This window comes from Spea bombifrons, chromosome 12, assembly GCF_027358695.1.
Source record: "Spea bombifrons isolate aSpeBom1 chromosome 12, aSpeBom1.2.pri, whole genome shotgun sequence".
NCBI classification, from domain to species: domain Eukaryota; kingdom Metazoa; phylum Chordata; class Amphibia; order Anura; family Pelobatidae; genus Spea; species Spea bombifrons.
The window spans coordinates 17,925,186-17,941,213 of NC_071098.1; the positions used below are offsets into that span (position 1 = coordinate 17,925,186).

At 41.7% G+C, this 16,028-nt stretch overlaps 1 protein-coding gene across 1 annotated transcript in view; it reads right to left on the bottom strand.

Moving 5' to 3' along the window:
• The window catches only part of TECTA (tectorin alpha), a 52,337-nt gene extending 49,912 nt beyond the window's left edge, over positions 1–2,425 (bottom strand). Inside the window, exons 1-3 of the mRNA XM_053452342.1 lie at positions 2,374–2,425; positions 2,150–2,283; positions 677–964 (exon numbers count right to left, since the gene is read on the bottom strand). Of these exons, the coding sequence (XP_053308317.1) occupies positions 677–964; positions 2,150–2,283; positions 2,374–2,425 (474 nt within the window). The remainder of the gene's footprint in view (positions 1–676; positions 965–2,149; positions 2,284–2,373) is intronic.
• Positions 2,426–16,028: the final 13,603 nt, after the last annotated feature.

Consider the following 16,028-nt stretch of genomic DNA (forward strand, 5'->3'; position numbering starts at 1 on the left):
ACAAGTATTTCAAGTACTTGAAGTATTTGAAGTATAAAATCTAAAGTATTTTTATTTACAGAATTATACAAATTATATGGAAACTCATAAGCAGCAGCCCCCCCCCCAATTATTGCAGCATATAATGTACCAAATAATCTACTGCCATCCAAAACTACTTGTGGGGTAATGAAACCAACAGAGGTTTGGCAACTCCTTAAAAGAAACAGAAAAGTACAGGAACTGAGATGCAGAAGGGCAAAAAACCCCAAAGAAAGCAGGATTTATAAGTAATGAAATATCACTTTTAGCAAAAATAGCCCCAAATAAGGGAGAAAAAAAGCAAGAGCATAATTACAACAAACCACACATATCATGCAACTTAACTCATAAAAAACATACAAAGTGACAAATTTAAAATGAAAAAGGTTTATTATTCCTGGTAGAATGTCAACCCAAATAATTAAAACTCATGGGCAGAAATAAGTAGCAAGCTTTATGCATGAATGGCACATATTAAATATGTTGTTTGATTAAACCTACAACATGTATATCCTCTGCAATAAACGTTTTTGGTTCATTTGATTTTGAAAAACTGCCTTTAATTTTTTCTGTCTAAAACTGTAATTAACCATTAACATTTGCTCTCAAATGTTTGAATATAAATTAAGTAAATTATAGATAATGGTGGCCTTACAGGAGTAGTACTGCTTCCTCCATAGAAGGTAACTTCATCCCATGTGACAATAAAAACCCAGGTTGCCGAGAAAAACAGCACATTTTTGAAGTGCTTCCTGATTTCCTTGGATGTTTTCTTTAGAATATCAGGGTCTGTGGTCTCCCTGTAGTAGATCTCCCCTCTTATTCCATTATGAACATCAGCCCAGAATGGCGCAATAAAAGCACGACCATCTGACAGAGGGAATGCTTCTGGAGTGAACTGGCTGACAAGAACATTAAATGAAATCACTCCATTGTTGTTAACCTGTAAGCATTAAGTAATAAAACAGCAAGATTATTCAAAATGGAAAATAAACAGAATAGCAAAAATTCATTGTTCAGTTGATTTAAGAATATACACTATTGAATGTAGTCTTTCTATGTAAAGATATCATGTAATTATATTATTTTCATGCCACCTTGCTTGATATCAAACCCAGTTTTTAACACCAGTTAGGCTCCTCTTTAATCACTGACATTTTTCTCATTTCAAGCATATTAGTGTATTTATATGACCTTTCTCTTCATATTCTTTCTTCCTATGATCTCTTAGATCAGCCTTCATTTTAGACGGTCATTGCAGCCAAGATTACACAAAATCATGGGTGGGTCCCCATTGTGAGCTAAAGCAAGGCAAGGATAGACTTGTTCATTAATGAATTCCACTAGACCAGAAAAGTGAAGTAGATTATCACTTCTATATACTGATGCACAAGCTATCTATATTAACCAGACATAAATATGTTAGTAGATAAAACAAATAAACAATAGGACAATTCTTACGGCTAGAACAAATGGGGGTTTCAAAATCAACAATGGTAAGAGTCTTAGTGAAGAAATGGCAATTATTGAAGGAGCTAAATGGCTAGATGCTATCTGCAGATACCTTTAAGAAAAAGTTAGAGATCATTTCGATAATTAATATTGGATTAGCAATGGTACCACTTCTGTTTCTCTCCTCAACATTTTTGTTCAAGGCCAAATATGTTTCCCGTGATAGCTTCAGTATTGCACAGTTTTCTTCTGATGGGTTGGTGAAATCAACTTATTTTATCACATCCTTGCAAATTCTGTTAATTTTCTCCACAAACACATCTCCAAGACGACCACTGCCTTGCTAAAGAAGCTGAGGTGATGGACTGGCCAAGCATGTCTCCAGACCTAAACCCTATTGGTCATCTGTGGGGCATCTACAAACGAAAGGTGGGGCAGCGCAAGGTCTCTAACATCCACCAGCTCATAATATCGACAAGCCTCAAAATACAAAATACCATTAACATATTGTGTATATAAGATTGTGCTCCTGTAAATGTCTTTGTTATATCCTTGGTAACAAAATGTTTGCCACCTACATCCATAACAAATTGTTCACCCAAAAATTAAAAGAAATAAGAAAATGAGATGTCCCAATATTTAGCTACTTCAAATGTCAGTTAAGTAAACTACTTACATATAGTGCTCTATAAGGAACTCCAAAGAATATAAAAGGAATAGACAATTTAATTTCAGCTGAGCTTCCATCATCGACCTTTGGTGTTTTTGTATCATTCTGCCAGAAGGGGTATAATATTTCCATGGACTGAGCTGTGGGAAGGATAGATAAATATCAACATTTATTTATCTAAAATACCCATAGATTTATTTCTCAAGTGAGTATTTTAGAGGAATACCAACCTTGCAGAAAGATAAGAGTACACCAGACTCCTAACAGAGACGGACAGTTCATTCTGGAACAATAAATCTGTGTTATTAAAGTTTTTAAACATTGCAATAAACTTTAATTAAGGAGTAGTAACAACACTCCCTTAGAGTGAAAATTATGTAAAATTTTAGTTTTCATTTGTAACTAGAGATGAGCTGATTTCTATGTTATGAAAGTAACTTTCTATGAGAGCCATGACAACAAGGGTAAAACAGAGACATGAAAATATTTGTTATGTATACAAGAGTACACATGGTTATATAACATAATCACATAAGCAACAAGCTCTCCTCATTGCCATCTATATCACATAGTGTCACTAACGGTGGTTCAGGCTGTGGATCCACGCTGCAGTACCAGGAAAGGCGCCCCCAAGCGGTGATGACGAGCAGAGCAGGAACAACCAGATGGTACCAGGAGCTGGCAATCGGATAGTCGGGGTCACGAGCAGAGGTCAGGACAGGCAGCAAACAACGGATAGCCGGGGTCACGAGCAGAGGTCAGGACAGGCAGCAAACAACGGATAGTCGGGGTCACGAGCAGAGGTCGGGGCAGGCAGCAAACAGCGGGTAGTCAGGTTCAAGCAAAGTTCAGGCAACGAAAAGGCAAATAAGGTTCTGGAACGCTAGTGAAGGCAATAAAGGCACTATCACAGGCAAGAGGTACATGCAGACTGAAGGTTTAAATAGTCCTCTTGCTCAGGATCCTCCTACCCCCTAAATTAGGGGGAGGAGGAAAAGAGATAAGTACCCCTTTAAGACGCGGCATGAATATTCATGAGATAGCCGTTCGCGCATGCGCGAACGGCTCTCATGCTGCTGAGACGCGCGCCCCGTCTAACTACAGATCACCACACGGGGGCGCGCGTCTAACGGCCGGACGGACCACATCGCGTCTTCCCGCGAACAGAGCGAGCAGGGGGCTGAACGCGCGGGCTGCGTCTCGGCTCCCCTGCTCGTGGCAACGCCGGAACCGCCGGTACCGCCGGTACCGCCGGTACCCCCCTGTCTACAAGCGCCATCCTGGCGATTAGGAGCCGGTTTCTGGGGGAATTTCCTATGAAAGGCACGAATCTTGGCTGGAGCATGGACATCAGAGGACGGGACCCAGGAACTCTCTTCAGGACCGTATCCCTTCCATCTAATAAAGTATTGCAGTCTCCCCTGTTTCTTTCTAGAGTCTAAGATGGTTTGTACTTCATATTCTTCTTCACCTTGGACTATTACCGGATCAGGAGTACGAACCGTGGGGGAGAATTGATTTCTAATTACTGGTTTTAATAAAGAAATATGAAACGCATTATTAATGCGCAGTGTTTTAGGTAGAACCAGAGAATAAGTAACTTCATTAATTTTTGTTTTAATTTTATATGGACCAATATATTTAGGTCCTAAGGTTCGGGCGGCTTGCTGGAGGTGAAGATATTTCGTGGAAAGCCACACATAGTCTCCTGGATTGAGCACTGGCCCTTTGGATCTAGACTTATCAGCGGTTTTCTTCTGCAAAACCTTACTCTGCTTTAACTGTTCCGAAATAAGTGCCCAATGGTCACGTAGAACTTGAAATTGAGCTTCAGCTGCAGGTACCCCCGTAGAACTGGTTTCTTCAGGCCAGAGTGCTGGTTCATAACCGTGAACCGCTTTGAATGGGGACATCTGTAGTGCTTCATGATAAGAGCAGTTGTAGGACCATTCCGCAAGATGCAAAAGTGTCGACCAATCGGACTGATCCTCTGAGACGTACATTCTAAGATATTGCTTAAGTACTTGATTTGTTCTTTCAGCTTGCCCATTAGATTGAGGATGATGGGATGATGAAAAATGCAACTCGATTCCCATAAGTTTACACATCGCTCTCCAGAATTTCGAGATGAATTGTGACCCTCGGTCCGAAATGATGATTTGCGGAACTCCATGTAGTCTTATGATCTCTCTCATGAAGGTGTCCGCTAATGTACTGGCAGATGGAAGTTTAGCTAGAGCGATAAAATGTGCTTGCTTGCTGAATAAATCAACCACTACTAAAATAGTCGTATGGCCTTGAGAAGGAGGCAGGTCCGTGACAAAATCCATGGCTATGTGTTGCCATGGCTGATCTGGCACAGGCAACGGACATAATAACCATGCCGGTCTGGTATGAGGGGTTTTATTATGACCGCAGATAGTACATGCTTGCACAAATTCAGATATGTCACGTATCATAGTAGGCCACCAGAAATTCTTCTGCAGAAGAAATTTAACATTCCGAGTTCCCCGGTGACCCGCTACTGGAGAGGCATGACGCCAGGACAAAACGGCTTTACGGAAACGGGGTTGCACATAAAGTCTCCCAGGCGGAGGAATTTGTCCTCTGGGACGGGGTGTCTGTGATTTAGAGATGTGCCACATGAGAGTGCTATGTATCGTGGCAATTATTTTCGTAGGAGGGATTATAGGTTCGACCGACGTTTCCACATTAGGCGCCTCATGTCTTCTGGACAGTGCATCAGCCTGCGTATTCTTTGAACCCGGCCGAAAAGAAATGGTGAAATTAAATCGTGTGAAGAATAATGCCCATCGAGCCTGACGTGGATTGAGTCTCTTGGCCTTTTCTATGTACACCAAGTTTTTATGGTCTGTAAGAATGGTAATAGGAATTTCAGTCCCCTCAAGCAGATGTCGCCATTCTTCTAACGCTAATTTAATAGCCAGCAACTCCCGGTTCCCTATGTCATAATTTTGTTCCGCTGAAGAGAAAGTCTTAGAAAAATAGGAACAGGGATGTAGACGATTCGAAATTTGGTCTCTCTGAGATAGAATGGCCCCAGCCCCGGTCTCAGACGCATCAACTTCCAGGGTAAACGGCAAGTCTGGATTGGGACGTTGTAGGATAGGGGCAGTTGTAAAGGCCAACTTCAATCTTCCAAAAGCATCTCGAGCTTCAGGGGTCCAAGACTTTGGATTCGACCCCTTCCGAGTAAGTGCAATTATGGGAGAGATGATCTGGGAAAAATTGTGAATAAAGCGACGATAATAATTGCAGCTGCCCAGCAGAAATAATATATCCTAGAAACTTCACCTTGTCGCACTCAAACTCGCACTTTTCGACTTTGGCAAATAGGGAATGTTCTCTTAATCTTTGTAGCACCTGGCTAACATGTTGCCGATGCTCTTCCAAATCTTTTGAATAAATGAGAATGTCATCGAGGTAGACCATAAAGTGAGATAACAACATATCACGGAAGATATCGTTCACGAAGCTCTGGAACACGGCTGGGGCATTGCATAGCCCGAAAGGCATCACAAGATATTCATAATGTCCATATCTCGTATTGAACGCCGTCTTCCACTCGTCCCCCTCTTGGATTCTAATCAGATTATAGGCCCCTCGTAGATCTAGTTTCGTGAAAATAGTGGCATCTTTCAGCTGATCATAAAGTTCTGTAATGAGGGGAAGCGGATACTTATTTTTTATGGTAATTTTATTTAAGCCCCTGTAATCAATGCAGGGGCGCAAGGATCCATCTTTCTTGGAAATAAAAAAGAAGCCTGCTCCTGCTGGTGATGCGGAAGGTCTGATGAACCCTTTCTGTAAACTTTCTTCAATGTACTGGGCCAAGGCTTGATTCTCCGGATGGGATAATGGATATGTATGTCCCTTAGGTGGATTGGTGCCAGGCAACAATTGTATCGTACAGTCATACGCCCGATGAGGAGGTAAAGTTTCTGCTTTTCTCTTTGAAAAAACATCTAAATACTCCCAATACTGAGGGGGTACAAGATGGCGTGGATCCTGAGCAGGTACTTCGAGCATAAGATTTAATTTAGTAGGAGTGCTGCAACAGTTCTTTAAACATTCTTTACTCCATGCCAGAATCTGTCCTTCTCTCCAGTCTATGCTGGAATTATGTTGTTGTAACCATGACATTCCCAGGATGATTGGAATATGAGGACTGGATAACACATCAAACCGTAATTCTTCAGAATGGAGTATCCCAATGATGGCACCAATAGTCTCGGTTTGGAGGGACACAATCCCGGTTCCTAGAGGAGAGCCATCTAATGCCGTAATAGAGGTTTTCTGAGTCCTGGGCTGTAAGGGAATACTGTGTTCCAGGGCCCAACCCTTGTCTATAAAATTTCCAGCCGCACCCGAATCAATGAAAGCTTGGGTGGCCACTTGGTGGCCTGTCCACTGCAGCTTGATGGGAACCAAAAGTCTTGGTGACTGAGGAGGTGAAGCAACAGTAGCACTTAGTGAAGCACCTCCGGCCTCCACTAAGCTCTGGCGTTTCCCGATTTCCTAGGGCAGGCAACAATCAAATGTCCTTTTTGTCCACAATATAAACACAGTCCCAACGATCCGCGGCGTTGTTTCTCTTCCACGGATAAATGAAGCACAGGACCGATCTCCATAGGCTCTGCCACAGCAGCTGCAGATTCAGTAGGTGCAGGAGTAGGATGTCTGATCCAAGGCCTAACTTGACGTGGCCTACGATCGCGTTCTCGGTCGTGTTCAAATTTTCTCTCCTGACCTCTGGCCTCCAACGGTAGACATAATGTGATCAGATTCTCCAGATCATGGGGAATTTCACGATAGGTAAGTGCATCCTTTATTGATTCGTTCAAACCCCTGCGAAAGGCAGCTTTCAGGGAGCTGACATTCCAGTCTGTCTCATACGCCAAAGTACGAAATTCAACGGCGTACTGGGCCACAGTTCTCCTGCCCTGTTGCAGTTCCATAAGAATGGATTCAGCAGCTTCACGTCTCCCAGGAGCATCAAACACAGCACAAAATGATGCGATAAAGGCGTCTGCGTCTTCCAAAATGGGTGAGCTCTGTTCTAGTAGAGGTGATACCCACGCCAATGCTTCTCCTTTTAATAAATTTATAATAAAAGTCACTCTGTTGCAATGAGAGGAGAAAGTATGAGGATGTGCCCGGAAATGTAAGGCGCACTGATTGAGGAACCCACGACACTCTTGAGGATCACCAGAAAATTTGTCAGGTAATGGCATCTTGGGTGCTGGAACAGCAGTACTTGGCCCCGGAACAGGAGGAGCCGAATCAGATGATGCCCCTTGCGAGATGGACGGAGACAAGTTCGTGGCCATAGATCTTAGTAGGTCTGCAACATCGTCTAACTTCCGTTCCAAGGATTGGAGTTGAGAAGCGTGAGCAGCTAGAACTTGATCCTGTCTGTCTTGTCGGTTGGACATCCTTGCCAAGTCTGCGGGATCCATATTAAGGGCCTGTGATACTGTCACTAACGGTGGTTCAGGCTGTGGATCCACGCTGCAGTACCAGGAAAGGCGCCCCCAAGCGGTGATGACGAGCAGAGCAGGAACAACCAGATGGTACTAGGAGCTGGCAATCGGATAGTCGGGGTCACGAGCAGAGGTCAGGAAGGCAGCAAACAACGGATAGCCGGGGTCACGAGCAGAGGTCAGGACAGGCAGCAAACAACGGATAGTCGGGGTCACGAGCAGAGGTCAGGGCAGGCAGCAAACAACGGGTAGTCAGGTTCAAGCAAAGTTCAGGCAACGAAAAGGCAAATAAGGTTCTGGAACGCTAGTGAAGGCAATAAAGGCACTATCACAGGCAAGAGGTACATGCAGACTGAAGGTTTAAATAGTCCTCTTGCTCAGGATCCTCCTACCCCCTAAATTAGGGGGAGGAGGAAAAGAGATAAGTACCCCTTTAAGACGCGGCATGAATATTCATGAGATAGCCGTTCTCTCATGCTGCTGAGACGCGCGCCCCGTCTAACTACAGATCACCACACAGGGGCGCGCGTCTAACGGCCGGATGGACCACATCGCGTCTTCCCGCGAACAGAACGAGCAGGGGGCTGAACGCGCGGGCTGCGTCTCGGCTCCCCTGCTCGTGGCAACGCCGGAACCGCCGGGACCGGCGGTAAGGTAACACATAGTGAAAGGGATATAACAAATACAACAGCATTACTCTTTCTAAAGCAAGGTAGTCCCCAAGTGTCATTCGTTTGCTACATGCAGGTGCCATTACAAGCTATTTCGGTGCCTTTTGATGAGATAAAGAAGGACTGTGTAGGAGGGTACCTATCAATGACTGATAGGTAGAAGTAGCCAAATAAGTGGTTATGGCTGTGATTGATGTTTCCATGGGGTTTTTTTCTTACATTTTAGAAACATTTTTAGTTTCTATTTGTGACAAAATTAGGCATTAGACTGCTTGCACATAGTGTGTTTTACTTGTTTTACCTGGATTTAGATTATGAGCCAGATGTGGGGAAGTCTTCCGGTAACAGTTTCTCTGTTAAATGTGTTGCTTTTTCCACTCTGCAGAAGCAACAGCATAGCTATACCACAGACCCCCCTACGTCCACTGGCACCACTACCACTTTCCCAGAGCAAAGGACGTGATGAGGCGGTTGACTTCTTGACTGTGACTAATTCCCAGAGACAGATGGGGCAGAGAGATCCACTCCACCAATCTACCTTAGGACACTTTGGGGCTTTCTCTTCAAGAGTCATGTCAAATAAGATGGTATAACTGCTTCCTCCTCCATGATTAAGGGGATAACTTCAGGGGGCTGCTTGAGGACCTTGCTTCCAACTACCACCTCCCTAGTTGCACCACCTTCAGCAAGACTGTAGTGCAATTATTTTACCTGTTTTCAGTGTCATTGTTGAAGGACGAGTTGTCCAAGGCAGAAGGAGAAAACATCTACTTCACCTCTGACATATGGAGCGCCACTGGTGCACAGCATGATTTTCTTTTACTGATAGCACACTGGTTGCTGCCAAAATATTTGGAGGACAGTGCCACTGTAACTGATGAAGGCACACAGGGTGACAGGGGAGGTGGAACTGGGTCGGAAGGGAAGCAGGAATATAAATCCTAGGTTAAAGATCATGCCTACTCAATGCTGAAGTTATGGATGAGCAGCACACAACAGCTCACATTTTGGCAACTCATAGGAAGATGCTGGTGCAGTTGATTGGACTTCACTTCCTGGAACTAAATGAGATATTCCTAGGCAATAGATAACATGTGGAGATTGAATCCTGATCAGGAGGCTGATATAGATGCTGACAGACCGCCATCAAGGATACCCCAGGGTACATTCCGGCCACCCTCTGTATCCCAAGGGTTAAGGGCAATTTGGCCCTTAAAATCATTTTAAAATTTTAAGGTATATGTTGTCACATAGGGTGCACGAGATGCAGCACAAAAGGAGAGATGCATGAGTCAGAAATGGAAATTCCCAGCAGTAATGGCAGTAGAGCCACCCACATGTTGAATTATCAATCTTTTTTACAAATGCAGAGAAGCAGCACTAGATCCACCAGAGCAGCAGCCACTTGGGCAGAGGCCAATGATACTTTGGTGGGTATCACCCAAGCTCCCCAAAGTCAGACTAACATCTCTGAAATTGTTAAAGCCTACCTTGAAGTTATTGAGACCAGAAAGATATTAGCTATTCAGGCATCTCCTTATTGGTCCAAGAAGCGGCTTTGATGCTAACCCACTAGTCTCCAAACCAAAATGTTTTCTCTGTGACAGGAAACTACTCAACCCCAGAAAACACAATTCTCCCCACACCTGCACAAATTAGATTACCCAACACTCAATATTCAAAGTGAATGAGGTTCTAGTATTGTTGCTCTATCTCGTTTCTTACTCTGTGGGATCAGTTTGATTGTTTTCATATATTGTGGAAATTCAGTCATGTACTAGGTAACTGGGTGTGACTGTCTGCCTGTCTAGGCCCAGTGTCCTACTGCAAATTATCTTTTGTCTCCTTCTTCTCCCAATATTTTGTTGTTTATTGGGGAAAGTCAGTTTTGCATCAAGGGGCTAAATGTACCATTGCCCGCCCAAGCCACATGCCTTACCACTGCTTTCCTCTTCTTCCTTCATTACTCAGGGATGATCAATTCTTGTTTTGTTTTTTCAACATTGGGGAAATTGTAGTGTTGTACCAGGTGGCTGGGTGTTTCTGACTGCCCGTGCCTGCCCTGGAACCGCTCTGCCTCTGTTGCTGCTGCAGCTCGGTGTCTTTCCTTACTCTGAGGAATCAGTTCTTAAAGTATTAAGTATTCTGTACAGTGGAACTGGATGCTGTCTGATTATCACCTTCTTACTTTGGGGGATACCATTATGAAAATGGTCTAACTTATGGAGAAATTCAATCCCATAGCATGCAGTTGGATATGTGTCCCCACTGGTGCAGCACTGCTGTTGCTGGCAGTACTGCAGTGCAGATCTCTTCCTAAACTATGAGATGCTGCTTCTGTAAGTGAAAGGCAAATCCAGAAGGTGTCAGGGACTTTCTCCTCTGGAAATGTTCCTCAAATTTTGTATAAAAAAGGCCTCCTAATTTGGTCAGAAAAATACATTTGTTCGAAAAAAGAATTGTGTCAAAACTGAAACAAAAATTGTGTCCTAATCAATATAGCTTCCTAAGCACAAGTCTAGTAAAGACATATGAAACTTGCAAGGATGTCATCATGTATCCTAGCATTAGCATGACATTAACTAAATTCTGCAAATTCTTTAATCTAGAGAATAGACTTGTGCAAATGGGCCAAGAACAATTTGGACACATTTTTTGTTTATTTTTTGGGAAATTTGGAGGGCTTCTTCCATTCGGAACCAAAAAATTTTGTGAATCATACTCTCTCACACTCTCTCAAGCTCCCTCTCAGTTTCTTATACTCTAATTCACAATCTCACAATCTCATTCATTTTCTGTCAAGCTCTCTCTCTCAATGTCTCCCTACCTTCTCCACTAACCACTTATGTGTCTCTGTCTACTTAAGCACTGCTCTGCGTCTTCTCTTTTCTTCTTTCTTGGTCAGCTTCCCTCAAGTATCAGCTCCATTAACTGGGCCTCCCGGAGTGTTTCCGCGGAAGGGACTCGATTGGAGGTACTACCGCAAGAGAGCTGAGCCAAAGGGCGCACCACAGGAACAGCCTCTCCCTTGTTCCTCCAATCAGGGGAGAAGGTGTGCGCGGAGGCTGGGCCCTTTTGTCTCGTTAACAGAGCTGACATCAGGGAGAAGCTGACCAAAAAAGAAGAGAACAAGAAGAGGCAAAAGAAGGAGCAGAGCTTTGGAAACAAGAGACGAGCACATGTGGCCAAGCGAGAAGGTAGGGAGACACAGACAACGAGCATGAGAGAGCATTTTTAACAAAGTGTAAATTAAAATTCTGAGTTTGCTGCTTCTTTTGCATTTGTTTAGTTGGGGGTCCCTCCTTGTTTTCGGACATTTGTGTCAATTTTATTAAAACTAAAATTTGGACAAATCCTAATGAAGAAGTCTACTAGAGGGTATAAAGGAAAGAAACTCAGTGACCTGCACCCTGGATAACAATTCTCATGTTGTCTAACTTTAGCCACACAGTTCATTTACATAATTTCACCATGAGCCAAGTCATCTACTGATAAAATCAGATTAAGGCACTTAGAGAAGCAAAGAAAATATCTAGAGGAATCCAAGACTACTTTCCTTTTTAGTACAAACAGATAATTTACATTGGATACAGTGCAGTCAAATTAAGTATACACAGAGTAATTTAATATGCATTCTTCTTTAGAGGGGCTGTTGAGGACATTTAACTGTCCCTTTCACTTCACTATATTTCTACATATAACACCCTTTACATTATATTAAATTTATTAAGTACCAGCAGATTCCATAGCATTATACACTATAATTGGCATGTATTAAGAGATTTTAAAAAACACAATTTAAAATTGGCAAACTGCATGTATAATAGTTGATCTCAGATTAATTCATGTTAAAGTAGATCCATTAAATGTCCCATATATTACATTTTGGTGATTGATACACTATATAACCCTTTGCAATATGGTCTAGAGTTTAAAATACATATTTGTATTATAAACACAATTTATGTGCATACTGGACAGCAGCAAATTTAAATTGCTGTTCCTAGGATTTGCATCAGCATTGCTCCCCATTAGATCATTTTTACCTTTTTTAAATGTAATTGTCCTCTTTGGTGGCAGCTGATTGATTCCGGCAGACTTTGTTGGATGCAGTTAATAGAAGGGGAGTTAACTTTATTACAGGAAATTAGTTTAGTTGTGCCCCTTTGGGTTATAGATCTCAGCTTTCATGTACAATAGTCTCTTAAAACATATATGTCCAACAGAATTACTTTAATTGCTAAACAAAAAGAACAAGCTCTACACAGTTTTAATAAATTAAATTAGTTTTGCTTTAAAAAGTGGACAGTTTCTTTGGTATTCTACCATAAATGAAAAGGAAATTCATAAAGCCTAAAGGTTTAGTAAATTTACAATCTGTGGTTTTTCATTGGTACCACCAATTGTAGTACTTAGTGAATTTGCCATTGATTTTGATGGGAACTAAAACCATCTGCTTCACTAAGGGGGAAATCACAGTATTCTGAGATGTTCACTTCAGGAAAGCTCCCAACTTTATCTCTCAATTTTATGAAATTGTACTCAATCTGTCCTAGCAAGAGATTTTATGACTACTTTGACATGAAAATTCAATAGAATTTCACTACAGCTTTTATAACTTATGCATAGTCCACAGTGAGGGTGAATATGAAGAAATATTTGCAATTGCATTATGCAAAGCTAGTTCAGCCCATCACGAGAATGTGAAACTCAAAGCTGCCCCCATATACATAGAAACATTGGGTAATAGGCACCACTACTAGGTGTATGCATGGATCAGGACCAGTTGTGATCTATTGTCTCCCTGTCAATCGGCTTGTAGCATCTGAAACAAAAATAACACGGAGCAGAGAAACATAGTATGTGCAAGACCAGACACTAACACCACAGCTTGCTCTCACAATATGCATGCTGGTGATGCTAAGCACCAATATGTGACCTCATATCTCAGAATTTTTCCAACAAATGCTGAGTTTATAGATCTCTCTAACTGGTCCTTCTTCATTTAGTGGTACCTCGTTTGACTTGGTGCCAACACCACTATAATACTAAAAGCAACCCTGATACCAGGAAGTTAATGCCTTATACCCGCTATATGCCACTATGCCCCATGATATGCCTTTTAATCCTCTAAATGCCACTCTGCCCCATGATATGCTTTTTGACCCCCTATGTGCCACTATGCCTCCAGAATTGCCTTATACCCCTATATGGCAGAGTGGGATATAGGGAGGTATAAGGCATTTCAGGAGGCAGAGTGGCGTATAGAGGGTTAAAAGGCATTTCTGGAGGCAGAGTGGCATTAAGGGAGCCCCCTTAATGCCACTCTGCCTCCAGAAATGCCTTTTAACCCTCTATACGCCACTCTGCCTCCTGAAAAAGGCATTTCACAGAGCACTCTGCCTCCAGAAATGTCTTATGCCTCCCATTTAACACTCCCTCCCTCCTCCAAACTTACCGGAGCTTCTGAGTGCCCGGTGCGTAGTCCGGGCAGCGTGTAGAGCTCTACGTGATTCCCGTAGACAACTTCCACTGCAGCCGGGAGGAGGTGCGGTTAGCAGCGGGGGTTGTCTGCGTCCATCGCGCAGACCTTTCCCGGCTGTCAGAGATCACGGGGAACTCTGATCTCTGACACCCGGGGAAGGTCTGCGCGATAGACGCAGACAACCCCCGCTGCAAACCGCACCTCCTCCCGGCTGCAGCGGAAGTTGTGTACGCGAATCGCGTAGAGCTCTACACGCTGCCCGGACTAAGTACCGGGGACTCAGAAGTACCGGTAAGTGTGTGTGGATGGGGGGGGCCAGATAGGAAGATCGAGGTCCCCTGCATCACTTCAGGGGATCTGGATCTTAGTCTCATAGTCAGACATAGTTGAGGTCTGATTATAAGGCGACCCCTGATTTGCTCTGGAAAAAACTCATCTTACAATCGAGCAAATACGGTATTTGACTGAATAACAGAAATGAAAAATCAGGTGTTGCATCGGCCCCTTGTCATCCCCAGTCCAGCCCTGCTTAAAACCTTCAGGGTACATCCCTAGTGTTTACATTCATCCCTACCATGCAGCATTGCTTTGTTTTTTATATGTTGTATATTACATCATAAAAAATAATATTATGTGTGAAAAAAGATATTAACAAACTATAATTGGTTAAGTTGTCATGTGACCATAAGACTAGAAGACTTTGTCTGGCTCTGCTTTTGAACCATTCTTTGAGAGCCAGACAATAGATACTTTTTTAACTGTCTGGGCCTATGAGCAACAAAATAAGCTTTTGGTGTCTCCAGCTAAACAATTACTTAATTACTTAATAAGTCACTACTTTGTGTATTCATACATTTGTTTGTTTACAGCAATAAATACTGAATACATTCCCTATTTAAAAATATATATATAAATACACACACATGCCTTGGATCCAATCTGCTCTGTTATTCTAATAGTGTCTAATACTGTCACCTGTATATTCATTTGAGTAATTCTGTCAGCAATAGGGTGATAAGTGATGTTTTGCTAGGACACATTTACTATTTGCTGTATATTTGGAAATAAAATGTATTTTAGAAGTACCTTTAATAACGTGATACTTGTATTGGCTAACTGAAATATAATAAATTGCAAACTTTCAAGAATATGCATAAAGAGAAGAGACCTAGGTAGTCTTGCAATCTATTATACTTCAGTTAGTCAATAAAGGTTACGAAACATGCTCTTTTTCTTTCTACAGCTAATACAGTACAACAATATACCTATATTAGAAACACCTGGTTGTCAAATATGCTACTAATTTTAGTGGTGCTAGAAAAAAAGTCTGGGGAACACTGTAGTTCCAAGTGTCAAGTGTCAAGATAAAAAAAGCTTAATAAAGCCTAGAAGTACATATAAACCAAATAGTTCATATAAACCAAACTGGAATAAAAGACATTCAGGTTGCACACATAATCAATCAATATCTGACTAAACAGCTTTGTAAGCTAGAACTATACAATTGCAGTCAAAATATAGAGCAGTAATTTGACATTTGTACTACTTATGATATATACATAGTAGTTCAGCATAAACTATAAAATTTACTTTATAATATACAAAGATAAAGAATTTCAAACATAAGAATTTCAAACCATACCTGATTATACAAAGTTGTTTATTCTTTCTGCATCCTCACCCAACAGTCTTGTCACAATGATTTTACTGTACCTGTTCAATATTAATCAGAACCATTCCTTATAACATATTCTTAAGGGGAATCATCAACATACAAGCAGCTCCTTCTTCATATTCACTTAATTTATAGTAATTTAAATCATGCCTACATTTAACTCTGGTCTTGTTACAAACTGTTCTGTGCAGCCATAACATGGTTGAGGTGCGATGACAATCTGTACTCAAATAAAGTTGGTGTGTGACATTTTTGTGAAACAATATTAAATTCCTGATACATTTTTCTTTAAAAACTCAAAATTTGTTTAAATCACTTACAATCTTACAGAGACAACAAATAAATAACACAGATATCTATATAAATATATATATATTTAAATAAACACATTTATTTAGGTATATATTTTTTAATTAATCCTTCACATAATTTGAAAATTACAAACCTGACTGTGAATAGACTTGATTGCCGAAAACATAACCTTTAACTATATAAAGTTTTCAGTTCCAGTCTTCTGTTCTTCAGCATGAAGTTTTTGGAAATAAAATCA